The sequence below is a fragment of the Balaenoptera physalus genome (assembly GCF_965194825.1).
Source record: "Balaenoptera physalus genome assembly, chromosome: 13".
Lineage (NCBI taxonomy): Eukaryota > Metazoa > Chordata > Mammalia > Artiodactyla > Balaenopteridae > Balaenoptera > Balaenoptera physalus.
The window spans coordinates 10,285,275-10,310,684 of record NC_138892.1 but is presented as its reverse complement, the minus strand read 5'-3'; the positions used below and the strand labels follow the sequence as shown (position 1 = coordinate 10,310,684).

The 25,410-nt window shown below is 52.0% G+C and overlaps 1 protein-coding gene across 3 annotated transcripts in view; it reads right to left on the bottom strand.

Annotated features, from left to right (window-relative positions):
- Positions 1-25,410, bottom strand: part of TMEM184B (transmembrane protein 184B) — a 48,681-nt gene that overhangs the window by 11,424 nt on the left and 11,847 nt on the right. For all 3 annotated transcript variants that reach the window (XM_082420069.1, XM_082420070.1, XM_082420071.1), the window contains exons 2-3: positions 12,141-12,390; positions 10,454-10,619 (exon numbers count right to left, since the gene is read on the bottom strand). In XM_082420069.1, coding sequence (XP_082276195.1) covers positions 10,454-10,619; positions 12,141-12,332 — 358 coding nt within the window. In that variant the 5' untranslated portion in view covers positions 12,333-12,390. The remainder of the gene's footprint in view (positions 1-10,453; positions 10,620-12,140; positions 12,391-25,410) is intronic.

The following is a 25,410-nucleotide window of genomic DNA, read 5'->3' as shown; positions in this document are numbered from 1 at the left end:
CAGCAACCTAGGGCACAGTAGAAGTATGTTGTAAATGCTGCAAATACAGCATTACGTTGTAATTGGTCTCCTGGTCAGAGGACTTCCGCGGGGTCAGCAAATGCAAGCTGCTGCCTGTAGGGTGCTAGAAGCACACGGAAGTGTCAGGAGCCAGGGAGACAGGCCGTGGAGAGGAGGACGAGGAGCACAGTGGAGGATGCCACGAAGGAGAGGATGCAGGAGGCAGATCAGGGACCTAGGGCAGGGGAACAGGAGACGCGTCCAGCGCAGGAGTGAGGCCAAGGGGAGGGTCAAGGCAGGGTCAGGGGATAATAAGATCAAGGGAGAGGCACCAGCAGCTCTGCAGCCAGCGGGCTCCTTCTCATCTGACTGGCCAACCCCCGTGCAGCAGAAGGGCCTTCAAGGCCCCCCGGTGTAGCCCCCTGGCTCAGCTCAAGATCTCTCACCAGGTGGCTTGGTCCCTGCCCATCCCTCACACTTCCTTCCCAGCAACACTAGGTGCCCCCTTCCCCTCGGCAGGGTATTGTGCCCTCCGTGTTTCTGCCCTTGCAGATCCTACTGCCTGGACGCCCTGCCCTCTGACCTCCTAGTACCGTCAACCCGTCAGACACCACCCACCATGAGAAGTCCCCGGCCACCACCATGGGGGCTCGTGCGGAACCTACTGGTTTGCAGACGGACGCTGTGCCCCCGCCCCTCCCACCCCCGGAGTGTGATTACCGACTGGGAGCTTGCTTCTCCCTCTAGCGTGGGCCCAGCCCTCGGCATATACTAACCACACCACAAACGCTTGACTGCCCGAAATTGGAACACAGGAAATCCTGGCCGTACGGTTCAAGGTAGAAGTTGGCCTTCAGCAACGTGGAAAGGAATATATTTGAGGGCTCTACGTCCCTCAGTTGCTCTAACCTAGTAAGGTTTCACGTCTGGGGCTGGGGAACAGGGGCCCAAGTGGCACCCTACATAAACATGACCTGTTTAGCACCTGTCACCTGTGCTGCAACCGTCCCCCTAGAGACATACAGCAGAGGTGTGACTCTGCTGGGAGTCTCTCTGCGGCTCAGTTTCCTCATCTGTTAAAATGGGGACAGAAAGCGCCCCTCTGGAGTTAGGAGGCGGTGGGATTTCAGTGAGTATGCAAAGTGCTCAGAAGAGTGGCCAGCACACTCAGTGTTGGCTGTCACGGCCACTGTTGTTTATCTGCCCGCCTCCCTCAGGGGCCTCTGTCCCCTGACGGGGCTGAGGGCCCTGTGAGCTGCCTGTCCAACACGGAAGCAGCTCAGGATGTTTGGTGGCTGCAGGAATCTCCACTGACTGGGCTCCAGATCACTCTCCACTGACAGAAACTTCGGGGTATCTGAAGGCAGGGGGGTGAGGGGGCGGGGGGCATCAAGCCCAATCTGATGTCAGCCTGCTAATAACCTTTGTCCAAAACCACATAAGGCCAAGTAGAGTGGATGTGTCCATTCCAATCTGGGTCCAGCTGTATTGTGGTTGATGGTATTTTCCAAAGGCAGCCACATCCCATGACAATGACACTCCTCTCAGAAGATGGGGTCTTCTTCCCTCTTTTTGCGTCTGGGTGAACTGGGGCGACCACAGCGGAGGCGAAGCGTGGTGACGTCTGATGCTGAGGTTAGAAAAGGCCTCTTTCTTCTGGCTCACCCTCTCTTGAGATGCTTGCCCTTGGACCCAGCCACCACGCGGTGAGGAAGCCCATGCCGGCCCACGTGGAGAGTCCACATGGAGAGGCTCGTGTGGGGGAGGAACTGAGGCCCGCAGCTGACATCAGCATCAACTGCCAGACACGTAAGTAAACCAGACATCAGATGGTCCCTCCCCTGCCTTCAGGTCTCCAGCTGAGGCCCAGGTATCATGGAGCAGGACCAAACTGTCCCCAAGATGCCCTGTCCAAATTCCTGACGTGCGGTATCCATGAACACAATAAATGGCTGTTTTACACTAGTCTGTTTTGGGGTAGTTATGTACACAGCTACAGTAAGTGGAATGTACATAAAACCACTTCCGGAGCTCCCAGGACACGCCGTGATCTCTCACGCCTCCCCTTGGTGGCACAGCCCGATCTCTCTGCTAAATCCCAGAGGCAGCCCCAGCTCAGATGCCACCTCGTCCTTGGCGGCCTCCCCTGTCCTGTCGCCATGCTCACATCACACCCCACAATCTCTCTGCTGATCTGCCTGATCCTTCCAGGACAAGAGGCAGCATAAAGCAGCCAGAAAGCCACGGATCCTGGAGCCAGACTGCCTGGGTGCGAATCATGGTTCCACTGCTTAGGAGCTGTGTGGTCTCAGGCAAGTTTCTTAAGTGCTCTGTGCCTCGGTTTCCTCATCTCTAAGCCGGGGATAACAACAGCTTCTTCCTGGTGAGGCTGCTGTGAGGACGGGCCTCAGGGGTGGGAGTGTGATGCCTTATCTATAAGGCTGTGCTCACAATGAACAGTCCATAGTGTTACCCACTGTCTTCTGTAAACACTGTAAACACCTTGCAGGCAGGAACCGAGGCCCACCCACAACAACTACCAAAGGGCTTGACACTTCCATCCTCAATCAACACGGAAGGAATGAACGGATGGACACAGGCCACAGCTCCAGGTGAGGCTCAGAGAGGCGGGGCAGGCGGGTATGGCCAACACTCAGTCTTGCGCTCAAGGAGCTCACCCTGCCACACAGCCTGGGAAGCTGCACCTTCCCCAAGTCCCCAAAGACAAAACCCTCAGGCGAGGCCACAGGGGCCCAAGGTTCATCAGCCCCTCTGTCCAGAACCACCAAGCTAGGCTGTCCTGCAATCCACTCCTGGGAAGAGCTTGGTGCCTGAGCTCACATCCTTTCCTGTGTCACAACACACGCGGCACACTCCTGATTACGTGGTCCACTGTCTGTCCATGTGCAGCTCTGCATTCAACTGGGCAGATCATCAAATTTCATCCATCTCTCTCAGTTCAGGACTTTTGACCTTTTCACAGTGCTATGGGGCCAGACAGTCTGGCCAAATACCAGTTTGCTGACGGTGTCTGTTAAAGAGTCGTTAGTGAGTCAATAATGCATCTCGGAGAAGGGAGACAAGACAGAATCTCCTCGAGATGACGCAACCAGCCCACACCAAGACCACTGACCATCTGGACAAATCAATGCCCTTCCGAGGAAATGATGGAGCCGTGCAAAATACCACCCCCCCCCCACCCCAGCAGGCGTGTTTAAACTGGACAACTCGACACACACCCCAGGAACAAACACACACCCCAGGAACAAACACAGAGATATGCTGGCTCTGGACATCAGAAGAGCAAAAAAGATTATGAGTGGGGTTCTCGACCAGCAGCACTGTCGCCTGACCACGCTTCTGACCACAGCTCCAGTTCTGGTCCCCTGGAGAGGCCCCAGACACACAAGTGACCAAGGGGCCCACAGGGAGCATCCAGCTTGAGGGAAGGGATGGGTTCCCGCCCACCCCACCCCCCCGGCCTCTCTCTCTCTTGCCCTGGAAAATCAGGTACCTGGAACTTTCAGCTCCATTCTAGATACCAAATCTTAAAGGAACTAGAGACAAATGCACAAAATCAGGGGCAAAGGACCAGAATGAAGATGAAAGGAGGATGGTGCTGAAGACTTGAGGCCTGGAGAAAAGATATTAGGGATCATTCTCTTCATGTAAGTGATGACCACCTTCGTCCAGAGGGTCAGACAGGACCCTCCCTAAGCACCTGTCCCCAGACTCTGAGCTGCTCCGATGGCACTTTGCTCTTCCTCTCTCACAGCTTTTCTGTCCTTTGCTGTTCCTGCTCATTGATGCTTCTTGCCACCCGAAACACTGATTCTGGTCCCTCTTTCTATGGGTTTCTTCCAGATGTCTGCCTTTATTCTGATTGGTTGAGCTCTTCTGATTCCTGGCTCTCTCAGAGCCATGGCCAGCAAGGGCCACTACCAGCCCATGAGTCCTCCTGGCAGCACACTGGCCTCTGGGTCTTTTGTGGTCCTCAGCTGTATTCATCCAGGCTGTATGCTCCCTATCTGGGAAGACGTTTTACTTGGGCCAGATTCCAGGAAGGTAAGTTTGTCCCAAATCTGAAACTGGGACAGATTTCAGAAAATGAAACATCGTTCTTTGCTTCTTTCATGCAAGTAAAATCTCTTCCCTTAACAAGAGTTCACACTTTTGCAGGGGAGAAACTTGTCCTGTATTCCTTCACCAAGCCTGGCACAGAGCAATTCCTGGGCCTCAGAGACCCAGGGCTGAGTCCAGCCTCTGGCAATTACTCTCTGGGTAACTTGGGCAAACTTCTTAGCCTACGTGAATTTTTTTTTCACATTTGTAAAACGGGGATGATAATATATACCTCACCAGGTAACTGAGAGGTGAGAATGAGCTAACAGTAATGAAGAATACATGGTAAACTGTGAAGTGCCACACGAACATTATTAAAAAAAAACAGTGCCGCACGAAACACCTGTGGAGGGCGTCTCCCTCATCTGAGCTCTGGCCACCCACGTGTCTGCCCACAGAGCTCCCCAGTCTGTCTCAGAGTCATCTTTAGGGGCTACCTCTCACCCCGACCACAATCAAACACTAAATGTAGGTAAGGGGGCTGGATTCTACCCCTCCACCACCTGCCTGCCCCCTACACCCTGGTGGCACATCCTTAGGCTCTGTGAATTCCGGCCCTTACCAGGTAGTAGATGCAGAGCAGGGGCACCGTGGACAAGCATTCACTTCTCCCTGGAAAATGGAAACACTACCTCCAAATTCACAGGGTTTACCTCCACTCTCCCCTGAAATGCCCCTGAAGTGAGAACGAATGGGGGGAAAGGTACAAACCTTCAAGGACAAGGACATGGCACCAGAGGCAGCAAACAAGGGATGTCGACCAAAGCTCTGGAAGATGCGGCAAGGTCACTAACCCCAGGGACAGGGGGGAGCCAGCGAGAACCCCAGGAACCCGAAGACTGGGCGCACCACGCAGCTCTGATGGCTGTGGGGAGGAGTGCAAATGGGAACACTGGCCTACAGGTCTCCACGTGGAGCTCTTGGCTTTTTACTTTCAAGACAGGTTGTGATGGTTCTGTCCTCACAGAACTTGGCCCAGCTGAGGACAGCAATGCGAAGACTTGGGGAAAATATAGAGAGGAAGTCTAAATACCAAGGGGAGATGTCCAAGGCCTTTCCCTGGCTGCACCCATAGCTCAGCCCCTCAGCTCCTTCCTCCCAGGCAGGAGATGAGAACATTATTCTCTGGGGAAACAGGTCCAGAATCAAAGCCTTCATTTGGTGTCTGCCCCACCACCACATGAAAATGGAAGAGGAAACACCCCATATCCTATCACCCAACTGGGAGGAGGCCCAGCAGTTTTAAGCCCCATTCTTAAATATAAAAAATAGCCAAGGACATGAGACATTGGAGGAAAGCTTCTTACCCAAAGGTCAAAGAGCAAAGCAAACAAACAGATGGAAGGAACTCAGGAGACAGAGATAATGCAGGGAACAGAAGAAAACTGTAATTAGCATCCCCAGAGAAAGAAAAACCAATACCAAGAACAAGGCTAGGAAAAAGAGAGCAGGGACGAGCTCCTGACATTTTACAACATGATAAAGGAAATAAAACCTCAACAGAGGGACTTCCCTGGTGGCGCAGTGGTTAAGAATCCGTCTGCCGGGCTTCCCTGATAGCGCAGTGTTTAAGAATCCGCCGGCCAATGCAGGGGACACGGGTTCAAGCCCCGGTCTGGGAAGATCCCACATGCCGCGAAGCAACTAAGCCCGTGAGCCACAACTACTGAGCCTGCGCGTCTGGAGCCTGTGCTCCGCAACGGGAGAGGCCGCGACAGTGAGAGGCCTGCACACCGCGATGAAGAGTGGCCCCCGCTCGCCGCAACTGCAGAAAGTCCTCGCACAGAAATGAAGACCCAACACAATCAAAAATAAATTAATTAATTAATTAAAAAAAAAAAAAAAAAAGAATCCGCCTGCCAATGCAGAAGACATGGGTTCGATCCCTGGTCTGGGAAGACCCCACATGCCGTGGAGCAACTAAGCCCGTGCACCACAACTACTGAGCCTGCACTCTAGAGACCACGAGCCACAACTACCGAGCCCGTGTGCCACAACTACTGAAGCCCGTGCACCTAGAACCTGTGCTCCGCAACAAAAGAAGCCACCGCAATGAGAAGCCCGCACATAACAACGAAGAGTAGCCCCCGCTCGCCGCAACTAGAGAAAGCCTGCGCGGAGCAACGAAGACCCAATGCAGCCAAAAAAAAAGAGAGAGAGAAAAACTTCAACAGAAAAGCTCAAAGGTAAAGATTAAAAAACAAAACAAAAAACAAACAAACAAAAAAAAAACACCCCCTGAAAAGCAGAACAAAAAAGAGATGGAAAATCCCAGGAAATTGTAAAGGAAATTTGAGGCTCAATCCAGAAGTGCAACATTCTACTTAACAGGAATTCCAGAAAGGGATAATAAAGTGGAGGGGAAGAAATTATCAAAAAAACATTCAGGAAAATTTCCCAGAACCATAGGACAGGAGTTGTTTCCACACTGAACTGAAAGGGCCCATCAGGTGCCCGGCACAATGAACATCCCACCTCTTGTGAGGTTTCAGAACAATGGCGATAAAGGCAAGATCCTAAAAGCCAGGGGAAAAAAAAAAAAAAAAAAAAGGTCACATACAATCATTAAGGATCAGAATCCAGCAGACTTTCCAAAAACAACACTGGAAGCTAAGAGAATGTGAAAAACATGCCTTCAAAATTCAGAGGGAAAATGATTTCCAATTTAGAATCATATTCCCACTGAACACCAATCGAATAAACAATATAATAACGATATTTGCAGATAATTTTCAGATTTCAAAAAACAAAACTCCCATGCAACTTTTTTTCTCAGGAAGCTCCTAGAAGATGTGCACGAACTAAAAAGAGAGCAAACGTCAAAAGTGGAAAAGATGGCATCCAGGGGGCAGGTGATTCAGGACAGGAGAGGCGACAGGATTCCCGGAATGACGGTGAAGGAAAGACCCAGGACAACAGCTGAGCAGTAAGAGGCCTCAAGGGCAACCAGTCCAGACGGGAGCAAGAAGGGCAGGGCCCCAGGAGGATCACTACCTGGAAACCCTAGAGCTAGGAGATGAGCTGATGTGTCTGGCGTCACTGACAGGAGGGCTTCTTTTTTCACTTGACTGAAGCATTTGCAGAATAAAGTAATGATAGAGACACAGAAAATAGAGCAAACCAAAAAGCAAGACAAGTAGTAACCAGAGGAAAAATGAAGTCCAACAAGGAAATGTCATCTTGGGACACTGTCAGGCTCAGCTCTGAACAACATTTACAGACATGAAATGATGTACACGCTGAACACAGACTAAGAAGGAAAGAAAACGTGTGTGTGTGTGTGTGTGTGTGTGTGTGTGTGTAGTTGGAGGTAACATACCTAAATCAAGACCTTCCACAGCAGGAAGTCACTATGTAACACTACATAAAATTGAAAAATCAAGAAACAACAGTATAAGCATATTTTTAGGTTATTCTAGAAAGAGAAACCAGTTTAAAGAGTTTAAAGTAGGATGACTTTGGGAGTGAGGAGGAGTTGGGGCAGTTCTGTGTTTCAAACATGTGCATGTATTACCTTAATAAAAGTAAAATTTTAGTTGTTTTAATTTTGTTAAAAAGAAAAGCAAATGTCTCTGTGATGCCCGGCAGAGAGTCTGGCTCTGACCTGGCCTGCGGGATGGGCTGGCTCCGCCTGAAGTAAGAGGCCTCCAGCCCAGTCGATTCCTATCCCACCCGGGTGTTGGGACACTGAGGAGGAAGGGTGGGAGGAGGAATGAACGGGGAGGGGGGGTTCTTTTTGAATTGTAAGGGACACACCCCAACACCAACCCTACAGGGGAAGCTCTTGCTAGCAGCTGCTGGCACCTGCAGATAAGACCACAAAGGGGGAGGGTCCGAGACAGAGCAGAGGTGCACGAACTGGCCAGGCCAGGGCCAAGCCCACTGACTCAGACATTGCAAGCTGGTGAACTCGGGGGCAGCCTGAACTTCACAGCAGCTGCTGTGCTGTTTGTAAACTCCCTCGGAGAGGCCAAGCAGATAATAGCGTTGCTAGGAGATGTGCTTCGCAGGGCAGCAGGCTTCCCGTGAGGACCCTTACGTGGCTGGGAGGAAAGTTGGGACAGGCAGGGCCTGAACAAAAGGGCTTCTGGGGTGGGGGGAGTTACCAACCATCTGCTGCTGTCTCTGCGGCCTGGAGTGAGGATGGTGCGGAGGCCCCGGCGGTGCCCCCCCTTCTGCCACGCGCCCCAGACTTCAGGGCCCAGGAGAGAAAGGAGCCTATACTTGCCCCCCATCACATAGGAGACACCCCCCACCTCCGCCCCCAGCAGGGATCAGCTTTTTGCTTCTGAAGAAACCAGTCGGCATTGGCTGCTCCTGGGCACCGTGCAAGGCTGGCAGCTGAACGGAAAAGGGTTCTCAGCCCCACCTTCCCCATCCCCAGCCTTTACAGCTCCCCAGGTGCCCAAAGGTCTCCCTGGGGACTCCACTGCTTCCAGGAACACCAGGCGCTAGAGCCCCAGTTATGCCCTGAGCAGGTCCCCGCCTGGCCGCAGTGTTCTCACCTGACAGAGCCGGGCCAGCCTGGGGATTCAATGAGGCCCCGTGTGGGCGAACGCAAGGCATGCAGCAGGTGTTCAATAAAGTCCCTTATTCATTCGAAACATACAGAAGGACCCATCATGTGCCTGGCTCTGTGGCACAGGCTCTCCGCCCTTTCCTGCTCTCACGGAGCTGACAGTCCACGAGGGAGACGGAGCAAACCAGGCTCGCAGGCGGTCTGAGCTTCACTGCAAACCGCGGTGAGGCCGAGAGGACTCGGACGGGGGCTGGGAGCGGGAGCGACGGGGAAGGCCTTTCTGAGGAGATGCTGGAGTCAAGATGAAGGAGGAGGAGGAGCTCTGCAACCACTGGGGAAACTGATGTGCCCGGGTGGGCGGGAAAAGGGGTCAATGTGACCGCAGGGGCTGGTGGGGCGCAGTCTGTGCCTGTTAGGTGCCTGCATTCCCTCGCCAAGTCCAAAGGCATTTCCTGTGCTCTGCGAGTCCTCAGGGATGCACAGGTTCAAAGCGGGACAAGAAGAGAGACTCTAGCTTCTTTGGGGATGAGCATGCTGCACCCCAATATCCACTGAGCCCAGGGCCGGGGCAAAGCCCTCTGGGGTCTGGGAAGCAAATAACCAGTCGTGGTCAGAGCTGCCGGGCCTCGGCAGAAGGAATACCAGGTCCGGTCACTCTACCCGAAACCAGCAGTGCAGGTACGGGGAGGATCAGGAAAACGCAGGACCGTGAGAGGAGGGTGGGCATCAGAGCAGGGATCTTGAATTCAGGGCCCTCCTTCCCATCCCTGCTGGCCTGTTTGGGTACAGGCCAAAGCATCGCTGGCCTGTGACCTGTCTTGGGGACTCTGGCCACCCCCTCCTTCACCCACCCACCACCTGGAGATTTTCTAAACTGCAGTTTCCAATCGCATCATATTTTTGTGTATCACCAGTAAAAAAGAAAATCGAAGTTTCCCTCTATGTCCCACAAGGCTTTGTATGTCCCCGTCCCTGCTCCCAGGGCAATGCCCTCCAGCTGCTGGCCTCTCCTCTGCACAGCTCCCAGGACCTCCCAGCCCAGCACACTGGGGCTCCCCTCTGCCCAGAATGAATGCTCACCCACGGTACGACATGGCAGACGCTGACTCATTCTCTAAGACACTGCCCCCTGCCCACCCCAGGCCAGGGCCACTGGGAGAAAGCATCCCTGTCTCCTTGTGCTGACAGTTTAGGTGGCACAGACGCCCGGAGAGCAGGCGGGTTGAGGGCGGGCTTGCCCAGGGCCCAGCACAGGGCCTGGCCGGTGCTTGCAACTCGGTATAGGAGCGGGTGATGCTTTCACACCACACATGAGAACTGCCCCCTGAAAGGCAGCGAGTCACCTGTCCCAGGAGCACGGGCTCCTCCTGGGACAAAGCCCTCAGAATTAAGACACGCGGGGAGGGAGGTCCAGTCCTGCTGCCACCTTACCACGGACCCCTGGATAAGCCCCTTACCCGTCTGTACCTGGGGTTTCTACCTACAAACGGACCACTTATTTGCTGCCCACCCCCCCATCAGAGATGCCGGCACTGAGAAATGAGACACAGGTGGAGGGTCCCTGCTCCCAGGTATCTGTGGAGGTGTGCGGCGGCCACATCGCAAAGCGCCTCAGCAGGTGAGACTCTGGCTACATGTGCGCTGGTACCTGGATGGAAACCGTGAAGGGGGTCAAGAAGAGACGGCTGGCCCCTCAGGGAGGAAGCTGGGAGGAGGGGCTTCTGGCTCCTAGACAAGGTGGGTGCACAGCCCCTGGCCCAGCTCTGCACCCCCCGCCCCTGGCCCTCCCGGTGCCGCTCGCGCTGTCCTCACCCTCGTAGCAGTCGCGCACGGTGCCGAAGTACACGTAGTACTGGTCGTTGGTGAAGAAGAGGAGGCTGAGCCAGGAGTCGAAGGCGTAGATGGGCACGATGAAGAGGATGCGGACGATGTAGCGCTGCTCGTTGGGGCAGCTATAGCAGCGCAGGTGCATGTAGATCTGGGGGCAGAGGGGCCGGGTCAGTCAGAGCCCACGGCCCGCCTTGGCCCGTCTGCTCCACAGAAGGAGGAGACCAGCCCGTGTCTAGCTCTGTCCTCACTAGCGCCGGGACCAAGTTACTCAACCCTGAGCCTTGGCGTCCTCCTCTGTAAAGTGTGATGACACACAACTTCCGTCATGAGGCTGTGGAAGCATTCAACCACAGGGTGCGTGAAGCTCGCAGGCTGCGCGCGGTGGCGCCGGGGACACCTCACAGACACTGGCCACGAGGCCACGCCCAAGACTGTGCAAATCAGCCAGGGATGTGGCGGCATCCACAGCTGTGACAAGCTCCCTGGGGACCCGTGTGCACGGCCAGGTTTGGGAACTGGGTGCCTGGTGCAGAGGAGGCTATTAACATGCGTGTGCGTGTCCCTCCGCCGCCTGGACTTTCTAAACACCTGGCCCCTGGGGCATGGAGCTAAAACACAGGCGTCCAGGTGATCGCCCACCCCACCCCGTCCCTTAACTAACTTATGGTGTAGAGGACGGGAGGGACGGGACCCTCACTTTCACAGAAGGTGGGAGCACTTCCTGGCTGAATGGCTGCAGTGATGGCCTGTCTCACTTTCCCATCTGTTGAACAGGTGCAGTGCTGCCTGCCTTGCTGGGAAGTTGGGAGAATGCAATGCGGTTTTTAGAAAGCAGGAGAAAAAATAAAAGCTGCATACAAATGCCAAGAACTGCTCTAACCACGCTGCACAGTCCCAGCAGCCAGAGTCTCTCGTCTCCGCTCCCATGACTTCATGCTTGGCCCAGCCGAGCCCTGGGCTTGGGAGGAAGAGAACAAAGTATTCCCCATCTGCTGTGAGCCAACCGCCTTGGAAGCAGTCGAGTTCTAGAAGGGACGGGGAACACAGGGACCCGAACAGGCTCAGCCTCCCCTCTTCGCTTGGCAACCTTCAAACCTTCTTCCTGGGGCAGCCAAGGCACGTCCCGGCCCATGGCAGCCTCCCCGGGGACAGCGAGCACAGGGGGACGGGAGACTTGACTTCTATCCCAGCTCCGCCACCAACTTGTACGTGACTAGGCTAGTTCCCCGCCCTCCTCCCTCTCTGGGTCTCAATTTTCTCATCTGCAAAGGGGTCACTGCCATCCTGTTCTCCTGTACAGTTCCCAGGCTACCCTACAGTTTAGGCTAGACACATGACCAGTTCTGGCCCATGGAAGTGGGCCATTTCTGGTTGAGAAGGTTAAACATCCAGAGTGCTTTCTGCACACGCCCCTCCCCACAGTTGTCAGATGGATGATGTCTTAAAAGCTGCAAGATGCTGGAGCCACAGAACGGAAACTGACCTGCACTGGGCTGAGTGAGCAAGAACCTGACTCCCCCGGGTGAAGCCCCTGAGATTTCGCGCTTATTTTTTACTGCAGTGTAGCCTGGCCTGGCCTAACTAATACTCTGTTGGACAACAAACCTTTCAGGACCTCCCTAGAGGGCTGGGGCTCACTGGCTCAGGGGCTCCTGCCCGGCCTGGGTACCTGGTGGCAGGTGATGAGCAGGGCCGTCCAAACGAAGAAGCCAGAGATGGCCTGAGCTGCGGTTGTCATCAGGAACACGGGCTGCTCCATGGCCGTGGGGCTGCCTTCGGGCATCACGGAGACACTGGGCGAGGCTGCTGCTGTTGTGGGCGACGCTGGATCTGGGGCCAGTGCGGCCCCCCTCACAGTCATGGTGCCCGGCAGCAGGGGGCTTCCTGAGAGAAACCCTCGGGGTAAGCGATGAGCTGGCCTAGAGAGAGGGAACCGCAACGTTAGCCTCCTTCCAGCGTCAGTGGCGGTGTTGGAAAGAACCTTCCAGGTCTCTACTTCCACCTTCAAAATGTGACCAGACCCTGACCACGTCTCACTCCAGCCCCCAGCATGTCTCCCCTGGATTAATGGAACAGGTTCCTGACCAATCTCTCTGCTTCTGCCCTTGCCCGCACCATCCCCACAAGGCAGCCGTGTGAACCTTCTAAGATGTTAGCCAGATTGGGTCCCTCCTCTGCTCAAAACCCTCCAACAGCTCCCATCTCCGTCGGAGTATAAGCTGCTGTCCTTACAGAGCACATGGGCCCTCCATGCTCTCTGATCTCACCACAATTCCCATCTCGATCCTTCCCTCCAGCCACACTGGCCTCCTGCTGTTTCTTGGACACGCCAAGCCTGCTCCTGCCACAGGGCCTTTGCACTGGCTGTCTCTGCCCAGCCACACAACTCGCTCCCGCACTTCCTTTAGGCCTCTGCCCTGACCACCTGCTCAAATGTGGCAAGCCCTCCCTCACCCCAGGCGCTCCTGACCACTTTGCTTTGCTTGATGTCTCTCCAGAGCACTCATTACCATCCGACTCCATCTGACAAACTGTACATTACTCACGTGTTCATTAACTGCCTCCTGCACCAGACACAAGCTCCCTGAGGGCAGGGGCCCCGTTCTGCTCACGACTGGATCTCTGGCACTTGGAACAGTGTGGGCATACAGCAGGTGTTCAGTAATTACCTGCTGGCTCCGCCCATCTTTACACCTCCGGGTCTAGCAAGATCACTTTAGCACTGAGGCATCCCCTCTACGGGTATGTGTCTTTTCTTTGCCATTTCTCCCCAGTTTCCCTAATGGCTAACATCCATTCCTCACCATCCAGCTGTGCCGTTCTGGAGACTTTGCAGCCCTTCCCCACCAACAAACTGCTCACCTTTTAATTTAGCTCATGTATCACTCTTCCTAAAAGCCTGTCCTGTTCACTTTCCCCAGCCAGGTACTTCCATGCATTTCACCCGCCTCTGTTGTTCTACATAACACGCAGTTCTGTCATTTCCTCGCGTTTATCCTCCTAAGACTGCCTACTCTTTGAGGCAAGACCACTTTTCCATCTTTAAATCCCCAGCACCAAGCTTAGCACCAAGGCCATTTGTAACATTTATTATCTATTGATTTTCACAACTTATTTCAAAAGGAATTTGAGGTACTTCAGAGAGAAGCAAAGAACAGAGTTGAGGAAGCTGGCATAAAGGAAGATTCTGGGTGGGAGAGATGGGAGTGGGCGGGACACAGGACGGTACTCCAGGGTCCCAGGCAGTTACCCCAGGTGGGCTGTCATGTCAGCCCCGCACTTCCTGGTGGCAACAAATTAATGGTTTCATGCTGGATGGTAACCCAGATGTTATGGGAAGAGCTGTTGTTAGGGATCTCCTGGCAAGTTCACAAAAGGGACCAATGCTGGCCGGGGGCTAGAACCGCTCTCAAAAAGCAAAGCCATTCTGTCAGAAGCACCCGGAACTGCTCTTGGGAGGGCTGGCCACTCCTGCATCCGCGGGCTTCCGAGACCCACAGCCCTGACGGAAGTGCCTTTCACTGCTGCCACCTGTTGACAGGTTGGGCACGCCGTCCTGGGGTCACGGAGTCTCCTGGCAACAGAGGCCCTGGAAAACTAACCTGCAATGGACCAGGGGACCAACCAACCACTGATGCAAACAGATGCAAAGGTGAGAGTAGAGAGAGCCCAGGCCGGGGCTCAAGTCTCAGCTCCACCCCAACCAGCTGTGTGCCTGCACGGGCTCACTGGGCCCAGAGGGTCCCCACTGCCTGACCCAGAAAATGGCCAAACCCCCAAACCCAACCATCTCAGCCTGAACCCTGAGGTCAGTCCAGATGACCTCTCCCAGTGCCTTCCCAGTCTGAGCTGATATTCTCAGCCAAAACATTCTGACACCAACGGGAGGTTTCCCTGGGCCTTCCCGGGGTGCACCACGACCCTGCAATGAAGAAGAGGTTCTTTGCCCACCATCTCCCCCTCCCCACCCTTCTGCCCCCATCTGAGCCATGTCTGCTCCTAGCTGTAAGTTATTACCCCAGGAGAGCCCTCTATATTGCTATTTTCCTATAAAAATAAATGATCTCTAACACACCAACCAAGAGAAGAATCTAGATTAAAAACTCAAAACTGGAGACGTCATCTATATAAAGAAACTCAAAACTGGAGAAGGTGTCTATATAAAGACTGGTGGTGCTTTGAAAAAGAGACACAGTGACAAGTCTAAGAATAGCTCCTGTAAGTATGGTTGCAAAACTGAAAACCAGTGCCAGAAATATTTCCAGAAAAAGAAGATTTGGGTTGTAAATCATCATCTTTGTCTGTCATCCCAAATTAAATGAACAAACACAAGGAAATGGGAGGGGGGGCTTCAGGAAGTACAAATACTCCCCAATCTTCTCCTTCTGAGCAAGGGCCGGGTGTGTCAAAGGCTGTTTTGTCCTCTACTAACGGCAGCGTTGCGAGGGCCCTGTACAGACTCCCCAGAGGGGAGACCGCTGAGCTCTGACCCCACCACAGGTAACCCTCCAGGGCATATATGCAGCCTGTGGGAGCTGATGAAGGCTCCGCACCGTTTCTTGCTGGGACTCTGCTTCCTCACACTCAAGTGCCCTCCTTATGTAGGTCATCTGGTTCCCAAGAAGTCTACTCAAGAGAGGGCAGGTGACTTGCCCCCAGATTAGACGCTGGACTTAAACCCAGGTCCTATAACACATTTTAGGTGCCTACTGTCTACCAACCCGGGCCGTGGATGAGCTGCCCTCGGGCTCCAGAGCCCCCTTCCGGGACAGGGGTCACGGCCGTCTCACCAGGGCCCTGACTTCTTCTTGCAGGAAGGGGAGGGAGGTACTTCCCAGGAGGGGAAGCCACAACCTGGGCGAGCACGCCAGCGGCCCGACCCACGCTGGCCACGTTTCGTACTGGGGCCCTGTGATATACAAACCATTTACTTCACTCTCGGGCGCCCCTCGCGGTCTGCAAACCATTTTCCCCAACATGATCTCATGCTTTCTCTCACAGCAATTCTGAAGTAAGTAACACTATCTACATCTTAGAGATGAGAAAAATGATGTGAAACTGGGTTTTACAGCTTCCTGGGGTAGCACCAAATGACTTGAGGGTTTTCATAATAACCCCCCAAAATACTTCAGGCAATGTTCTGACTTACAGATGCAGGGTCCCCGGCACCCAGAGAGGCGGGTGAAGGCAGCTCCTGGAAGGCTGTCTCCCAGAGTTCACCCTGTTCCCAGGACCCCAGGCAGCTCACGGCACTAGACCCCACAAACTTCACAGAGTGTGGGTGCTGATGGCAGAGGATGTACACTGGGGTCCCATCCTTTCACACTCGGGACGGGCACCTACCTGGAAAGGACCTCTGCCTGCCCGGGTCCCACAGGTGAGCAGGACACTGGCCCAGTGGAGCCCCGGACCTGGGAGAAGTGGGAGTTTGCTCCCCAGGGAAAAGGCCCCACCCCACCCCCCGGCTGCCTTTCTTCAATGAGGCACACACATGCCAGAGCGGGGGGATACACGGATGCAGCTCAGAACCCCAGATGCTCTGGCAGGTCCCCTGTATTTTCTTAATCGACTGAACGTTAAACTTCTGCCAGGGTCAGGCAGAGAGCCTGAGGGGAGACGCTGGAGCCATCTTTCCAACAAACACGTCCGGAGGCCTCTGGATGCTGTGCTGGGCATGGGAGACCCGGCCTCGGCCTCAAGGACTCACGGCTCCTCTACACGCCTGCTCGATGCAACAGGGGTACCCAGAGGCCTTACCCCACCACACTGCACAAGGGTGCAGGCCGAACACCCAGGGAACCCCGAGGAAGCACCGACTGCCAAGGCCAAGGCCGGGGAGAGGGGTGGGGAGGGCTTCGAAGCGGCAGGGACTTTGGGGCAGAGTCTCTACGGAGCGTAACCAAGCTCCAGCTGTGAAGTCACCGAGCCGAGTTCCTGCCAGACTCCGCCGCCTGCTGGCTTGACTTCATCTCTCAGAGCTTCAGTTGTTTCATCTATAATATTTGAGGGTAACGACGTCATTGTCGGGGGAGTGTTCCACTTTACACAAGCCCATTAGTAAATGGAGACAGAACGCGACCAAAAAATGACCATTTTGCAACTCCTAACACAAGTAATGGGCATAGATACAGATCATCAGTGGATGATGAAACCACTAAGTGAGAGGCTGAAGGGGAACTTGATAAGGGATGGAACAGGCAGCACCCTCCAAACCCACAGTCAAGGTCAACATCACTAAAGAGGGGCAGCCAGAAGTGTTGAGCCCCCCAGTGAGGTGCACAGGCAGCACACAGCACCAACTAGGAAGGACCCTCACCCCAAAAGTGAACTGGAATCAAAACAAGTCGCTAGAACTAACCACCAGTATCCGGGAAATACAGAGGGTAGCAAAACAGATGATCACCAGGAAGTAGCAGCCAAAGCCAGACCACGGGACGGTCTATAGGACAAATGACCTGGTTTCTCCCAGGAATTAGTGGCTTATAAACAAAGGTGGCTGAGGGGCTGTTATAGAACAAGAGCCAAGGAGACATTACAACTAAACGCAATGTCTACTAGACCTTGCTGGGTCCTGATGCGAACAAACCAATGATTAAAAGAAGACATCTTTGAAATACACAGCACACAGGAATTCTTGCCAATTTTGTTAGGTGCATGGTGGGTATGTAAAAATAAAAGTCCTTATCAATGGAGGAAGAATTAACTTTTTAATAAATAGTGCTGGAACAATTGGATATCCAGAAGCAAAAAAGAAAAAAGAAAAAGAACCTTAACCTAAACCCTATACCATATACAAAAATTAATTCAAAATGGATCATGGATTTAAATGTAAAGTGTAAGACTACAAAACTTTTAGAAGACACAGGAGAAAATCTTTGAAACCTAGGGCTAGGCGAAGTGTTCTTAGACTTGACACCAAAAGCATGACCCTGTAAAAGGAAAAATTGACTGGACTTCACTAAAAGTAATAACTTTCATGCTGTGCCTCTGTGAAGAGGATGAAAAGACAAGCCACACAGTGGAAGAAAATATCTTCCAGCCACATATCCAACACACGACCAGCATCTAGAATACAGAGTAGAGGAAGAATGCTCAAACCTCAACAGTAAAAAACAAACAAACAAAAAAACCCCCCAAACAATCCAATCAGAAAATGCGCAAAAGACATGAACAGACATTTCACTCAAGAAGGATCGCGGCCAACACATAAATAGCTGTTCAACATTAGCAATTAGGGAAATGCAAACTAAAACCACAATGAGATATCACTACCCACATATAAATACGAAATAGTGACATCAAATGCTGGTGAGGATGCAGAGAAACTGGCTCTCACATACATTCCTGGTGGGAGTATAAAATGGCTGGGCCGCTCTGGAAGAGAGTTTGGCAGTTTCTTGTAAAACTAACATGCACCTACCATACAACCCAGTAATCACTTTTAGACATGTATCCTAGAGATATGATTGTACATTCACCCAAAAACCTATACACAAATGTTCACAACAGCTGTGTTTGTAATCCTCAAACCACGGAAACGGTCCAAATGTCCTTCAACAGGTGAAAGGTTAAACTCGCTACATCCAGACCATGGAATACTACCCAGCAACAAAAAGGAACAAACTATTGACACAGGCAACAGTCCAAACGGATCTCAGGGCACTACGTTTAGTGAAAATAGCCAATCTCAAAAGATCACATACTGCCCGATTCCGTTTATATAACATTCTCGAGATGACAGGTCTATAAAGATGGAGAACAGATAGTGGTTGGCGGAGGCAGCAAGGAAAGTGGGCGCACAGATACCCAGAGGGTAACACAGGGAGTTCCCTCCAGGCGGTGAGATACTTTGTATCTTGATAGTGGTGGTGGCTACAGGGGTCTACAGGAGACAAAACTGCATAGAACTACACACACGTAAGAACAGTGAAAACTGAGTAAGGTCTCTTGTCTAGTTAACAGTACTGTACTAATGTCCATGTCCTGGTTTTGATACTGTCCTACGGTAATTTGAGATGTCACCATTGGGGGAAGAAAGGTACATGGGACTCTACATAGTATTTTTGCCACTTCCTGTGAGCCTATAATTATTTCAAAATTTAAAACTTTTTAAAGGGTTCTTATCAAGAAGAGATGTACAATGAACTACTTAAGGGCAAAAAAGAACACGACATCTGGGCTTTTGCTCTTTGAAAAGGGGGAGAGGGACAGATGCAACAACATTGCCAGATGTTGCTAACTGTTGCAGATGAGTGACTGACAGGTAGAAATGCATTCTATCAATACTATGCGCTCTACTTGTGTTAGACATTTTCCATAATAAAAAGTTTTAGACTGTAGAACGGTAGAATTTTCCACCAAATTTGTAAAGAGATGGGCAGTCACTCGGGAAATTGTATCAGAGATTTACTGGTTACCTTGTAGAAATGCAATCAGAAAGATTTGTCAAACCTAACAACTGAGCTCAACACATCTTTCTTTTACCAAAAAAAAAAAAAAAAGTTCCAATTCCCCATTTTTTCCTATGACCACTGGTTATCAGAGATATGCTTCCCAGGGATGTTTCAAAAACATCTTAAGGCATATTTAATATGTCCCTTCACAGGAAAGGCATGTTATCACAATGAATGAGAAAGGAACTGCTCTTCGAAAGAAACCTCAGTTAGGGCAGAGCTTTCTGGAAAAGTATATGTGAAAATGCTTCTCCTGTTGTAGGATTTTATCACCAAAAACAGTATGTCTGTAACTTACAAAAACGCTCATATCTGAGCTCCTAAAAGCCTACGTAACAGAATTTTCTAATCTGTTTAAAAATTTCCAAAGCATTTGAGTGGGTTTTGGACTCATGTGTTAAGAACTTTAAAATACCTTCCATTTAGTTCACAAGAACATCTGATTGGCATCAGGGAGGATGGAAATGTACTAGCCAAATTTCAACAAATCCTCTGCGTACACAGTGGATGGGATGGAAAAATGAGTAACCCGATTTAGAAAAAAAGCCAATGATGCATTTCCTCTGTGTGCAGCTACATGTCCTGGGAAGGGATCTTTTTCAGGGAGGGCGGCCATTAAAACCAAGCATCTAAACAAACGGCTCTTTCCCAGAGAGAGCATCAGAGGACAGTTTCCAAAAATAAGTACATGAAGTCAAAAGGCTTTTGTACCACCAACAAAACTTTTTTTTTTTTTAATTTTTAAAAATGATTACATCTTTAACTCATCCTTTGATTTCTGTTTTTGGTGTAGGTTTTATGATATACATAGTATAACTAACATAATACAAGTATAGAATAACTTCATCACTATCCATATATTGGGGGTGCATGCCGCCAAAGTTCTATTACTGATAGGGATGTGTGGGTAAAGAAAGTCTAAAGAGTGGTGCTGTAAGCAGTGGGAAAAGCCAGTCGATGACATGGCTCTTAACTTTCTCTGCAATGTCTCTGCCTCTGCCCTCCCGCCGCCCTCAGTCCCAGGCTGAATCAGACCGAAAGCCCAGTCAAGGCCCGGTCCTGCCTCTCTCTCCCAGCGGCTCCACACCCGGGCCCTCACTCACCCGCCTCCCTTGCAATCCTAGGCTCTGAGTCTCGGGAAAACTGAGCTGGAATCTCGGCGCCACCACCCAGCCGGGACTGGATGTCTCCGAATTTGTTTCCTGGGTGCATCGTGCTGTAACCAGGACCCTTGGGCCAAATGAGTTTAGGAATTCAGAGCTTTTCAGACTTTAGGAAGGATTAAGGTGCTGTATATGGTGCTTAGGCAGTAACACCCCCAGAGGGGTCTGGGCGGCACCCCAAAATCAAACACACAGTACTTCCACAGAGAAAGGTGAGATATTTTTAAAGACCCTAATTAGCCTCGCATCAATTCAGGTCAGATTTTTGCCACGAAATTAGCTTGCTGCAGACTTAGGAAGAACCTTTGGGATTTCGAGCGTTCTGGATTCCAGAAAGGTGGAGAAGGGACTTGGGCGTGGACCATCCTCCAGAGCTCCGGGGAGGTTGATGCTCAAGGAAGCAGGAATCCAGTGTGGTTTATTTTTTCACTTATTTTCAAAGATGACCCCATCCCACCTCCTGACCTGAAATCCTTTGAGAACATGTGAGGCTCTGAAGGTGGGATGCAGTCCTGACTCCTCTGCAGAGCCCAGGGTCCTGCCAGCTGGGTCCCAGCCTCCCTCCCTAAGTGCTGGCAATACCGGGTCCCTCCACACGTAGCTCTGGCCCCTGTGCCAACGCACCCTCCCCTCTGCCCTGGTCCTCGTGGCGGGTGACAACTTTCACTCACAGGTCATCCTCAACGTCACGGCCTCACCGAGGGCCGGCCCACTCACTCCCGCCCAGCCGCACCGTGCTCGCTCCATGAGGTTTGTTCTGACAGTGTTCCCGTCTCCCCACACCTGAGTCATCTCTCTGTAGGCCTGGCACAGTGCCAGACACACAGCAGGGACCTGGAAGAGAAGAATCAATCAGATGACTGATGAATGTCCGGCATTAAGCCACGTGCTGCACGCTGCCGGCTCTCCGTCACTTGGTCCCCTCCCCACCATCCAGAGCTCAGCTAAGGACCTGGACATTGGCTGGAGGGAGGGATGGGCTGGGTGAGGGCAAAGGATGGAGGTTGAGTCACACCATCTCACACACATCTTCCATTATGGAGAGCCACACCAATGAGGGCAAAGGAACTTGTCCTAAGTGCTCCATCAGGACACAGCCCGGTCCACCGGGTGCAAGCAACAGGAAGGTGAGAATCTGCCAAGATAGACACATTTTTACCAGCTGGCACAATCTAGCAATGTTCTGCCAGAATAAGGAAGCTCCCAATCAAACAGGGCTAGAAGTCTCCTGGGGCAGGAACACTGATCAAGGAACCTCTGAAGGGTGGTCACTCGTCCCTGTCTTCTCCCCAACCAGCCTGCAAGCTTGTGGAGGTCAGAGGTCATGTCTTATGTCTAGCTCTGATCCCCGGCACTGACCTCAGAGCCTGGATGTGGTTAGCACTCAACAGGCTTTGGCTGGATAAGGGGGCAACCGAATGAATGTTTGGGCTTTGCAGCTCCTTCCAACTCTAAAACTCTATGACACCCTCCACCAGCCTTGTACCAACTCCCAGGAATGGCATGTTCTCCTGCTCCTCCCCCCCACCGCCAGATCTTTATTCCCACCTGCCTTTGTAGCTATCCCCTTCTACAGCCTATTACAGTTTGCACGTGGCATGTCTTCCTTGGTCTTTACCATAATTGTGATTAGATTTGTTCCCTTAACATCCTGTGAGTGGGGCTCCATGAGGGCAGGGACCAAGTACTGTGATGAAAAAGTACTTGCTGAATGACTGCTTTGGGGATATGCTGACAGACACTCGGCCAGGGGTGTACCCAGAGCAGGCCTGTGGCACTCTTCAGTCGACAAAGCACTCCTGACAGCCGTGTGGAGTAGGTCTTATTGCAGTCAGAACATCCCGGCAGGGGTACCAAGGTCCCCGGAGAGGGCCTCGGGGAGCACCAAGCCGCAAGGTTGGACAGAGTTCACCTTATGGGTGCAGAAAGCCAGGCTTCCGGGGATCAAGGGAACAGGGTCGGGCAGACCCAGCTCCCAAGAAAAGGGAGGAGCGCCAGTTTATGAATGTCCTCTCCACCTCCTATTAGCTGCCAGAAGGGCACTTGAGAGCACAGGATCGGAGTACAGGGAAGTGAGGGGTCTCGAGTAAAATTCAACCAGGCCCTGGTGAGGCCTGATGAACCAAGCCATGCCCTAGCAAACAACACAGAGTGATGCAAACGCTCACGTCCCCTAACACAAGCCCCACCCCGTCCTTCTCTGGGAGGGACGTCTCTGGCTGACTCCCTTTCTGAAGACACCCACCTTTTCCAGAAAAGCTGCAGAGCTCTGTGTCGTCACTAGACTCAGCCACCTGCCTTGGAATTTAGGTATTTCAGAGAACCTCACCGTCTCACCCAGATTTTATTCTGCCATTTCGCTTCATGCTTGGGAGACACTTTGCTGTTTTGTGTCCCCCACGGATTTCCTGCCTGGAAGGCTGAATAATGGCCTCCCAAAGATGTGCACATCCTAAACCCCTGAACCTGTGAATATTTTACCTTAAATGGCCAAAGGGACCTTGCAGGTGTGATTAAGTAAAGGATCTCGAGATAAAGAGATTATCCCAGATTATCTGAGTAGGCCAGATATTATCACAAGGGTTCTTACAAGAGTGGGAAAGAGAGGCTCTGAAGCTGGAGGAAGGGTCCTGAGCCAAAGAATGCACGTGGCCTCTAGAAGCTGGAAAAGGCAAGGAAACAGATTCTCCCCTTGAGCCTCCGGAAGGAACACGGCCCTGCCAGCGCCTTGATTTTAGCCCCGTGAAATACATTTTAGACTTCTGGCCTCAAAACCAGAAGATAATAAATTTGCATTTTAAGTCACTAAGTTTCTGGCAGTTTGTTACCAGCAGCAGTAGGAAACTAATACACCTAGTTTACAGATGAGGAAACAGAGGCCTGGAGGGCTGAAGTCATTAGCCCACAGAATCCTGGTAAATGGCTCCTCACGCTGCCTGTGCTGTCCTGTCAGGTGCCCAGATATCCAAGGGCTGTTGAAGAGCCATGGGCTCTGGAGTCAGACACCTGGACTTGACTTCCAGCTCTGTCACTTACTCGCTCTGCGTCTGCGGGCAAGTTATACAACTTCTCCCTGCTGCAGCTTCCTCAGCGGTAAAATGGGCTGCAGCCACACTTAGCTCCGAGGGAGCTGTAGGGAAGAAACAAGTCACTATAAGGAAAGCACTGAGAACAGGGCCCGGCACCTTATGACGTTACCTGTGATGATTTACTTGCGTTTCAATCATTCCATCCTTCAGCCAGGCCGGGAGAGCACACTCCCACCGGTCTCTGAGACCCGGGCCAGTCCTGCGTCTGGTAGTTGGCTCTTTTTTTAAGTCTTCTGAGGTCATAGTTTCATTTATCAGTTTCAGATCCAAAGCCTTTCGAGCTGCGCCCATGAAGTGCTCGCTCGGGCAGTTGCTACACACCCACGGGCCAAACTGGGCTGGCAACACGTTCGCACGCACGTCTCTGGAATACGAACGCAGCCTGGGAGGGGTTTCGGTTCTTTTATTTAAGATACATGGAGGAATCTCCATCTTCGCAGAGCTCACTAGGCAGCACTTGACCTGAGCACGGTTAACCTGAACTGGCCACTGCTCTCACTTCAGTTGCCTGGGGATGACGGGCCCTCCGGTCTCCGGGGGCTGTTTGTTCTGTGGACTTCTGGGTGGCTGCCTTTTGGGGGAGGCTGACCCACATCAGAGCAGGTCAGCAACCCACAGCCTGGCCCTTCTCCAGAGGAGATTAGAGGGAAAGAGCAGCCAGGGGCTGGGCGGTGCTGCCTGGTTAACCTTTGGAAAAAGGATCACATGCCCTCACGAGGGGGCAGGGTCCCATCTCTCAGTTCCACTCCCCTTCGATCAACACGGACAAGCTGAGGCCACGCTAGTGGTTCCACATCTGTCCCTGTTCTCCTGGGGTCAAGTTCTCACGAATCTCTCAACAGGAAAGAAAAACCATCCAATCATGTATCTGTCCTTCACTTGGTGTTGGGGGCAGGGGGTAGGTGCAGAAATAAAAGAGAACAACAAAGTAATCCAAAATCCTTCAGCAAAGACTTACTTAATTCAGTCTTGTAATTAAGTCTTTTTTTTTTCAGTACATACCAGGCCAAATTTTGATCCTTACAGTTTTCTCTCAAACTGAGAACGGATGGGCCAGTGCTCGGTCTCTCTAGCTAGACTCTGTGTCCCTCTAATGAGACCACCTTTTCATCCAGCTAAACCCGACCCAGCCCTAAGCAAACAGGTCCCCTTTGGATGCGGAACCCTGAACAGTCCCGCTGGCCCTTGGGTGCAGGCTGTCTAAACTGAGACCCCTGAACCTGCCCTGACCCCTGGGACCCCTTTGGCAAGAAGCCCAGCTCCAAGGGCACAAATAGAGGCACAGATGTAGAGAACAAACGTATGGACACCAAGGGGGGAAGTGGTGGGGGGGTGGGGGTGGTGTGATGAATTGGGCGACTGGGGTTGACATGTATACACTGATATGTATAAAATGGATAACTAATAAGAACCTGCTGTATAAAAAATAAAATAAAATTCAAAAAAAAAAAAAAAAAAAGCAGCAGCCCAGCTCCAGCCCAGTGAGAAATCCTAGCCTGAACTTCATTCATGCCAACGTGTACTGAGTTGGGTGAGTCAGCGTTCCACCCCAGGTGCACACCCCACAGGAGTCCATGTGTGCCACACAGACAAGAACAAGAAACTTCATTGCAGGCCTGTTTATAACAGAAAAAGCCTGGACACAACCCAAATGCCTATCCTCAGAACGAATAGTGATGGCTGAACCTTGAACAACAATGGGTCAGGGGCGCCGACCCTCAAAAATCCACGCATAACTTATAGTCAGCCCTTTGTATCTGCGGTTCCACATCCTCGGATTCAACCAACCGTGGATCATGTAGCACAGTATGTATTTATTGAAAAGAAGCCATGTATAAGTGGACCCACGCAGTTCAAAGCCATGCTGTTCAAGGGTCAGCTGTATATTTAAACAGCGTGGACTTCCATGGCACAGTGAGCAAGGACTGCTCTACACAACCTGGGTGACTCTCACTACAGGTTTTCCTATAGGATTCTATTTGCAAGAAGGTCAAAAACAGTCAATAGTGATGACGTGTGAACAGTGGTTACCTCAGAGGTTCGTGACCTGGAGGAGGCCCCAGGGAGCCCCCAGGGAGAGGCTGGGAATGTTCCGCAGCTTGATCTGGACAGTGGTTTACACGGGTATTTACAGAGGTAAAAATCCATCACACTGTTCATCTAGTTGTGTGTTTTACTGGAGTAGGTTAATAAACATACACTTTCAAGCACCTTCTATGTGCTAAGTCCAAAGG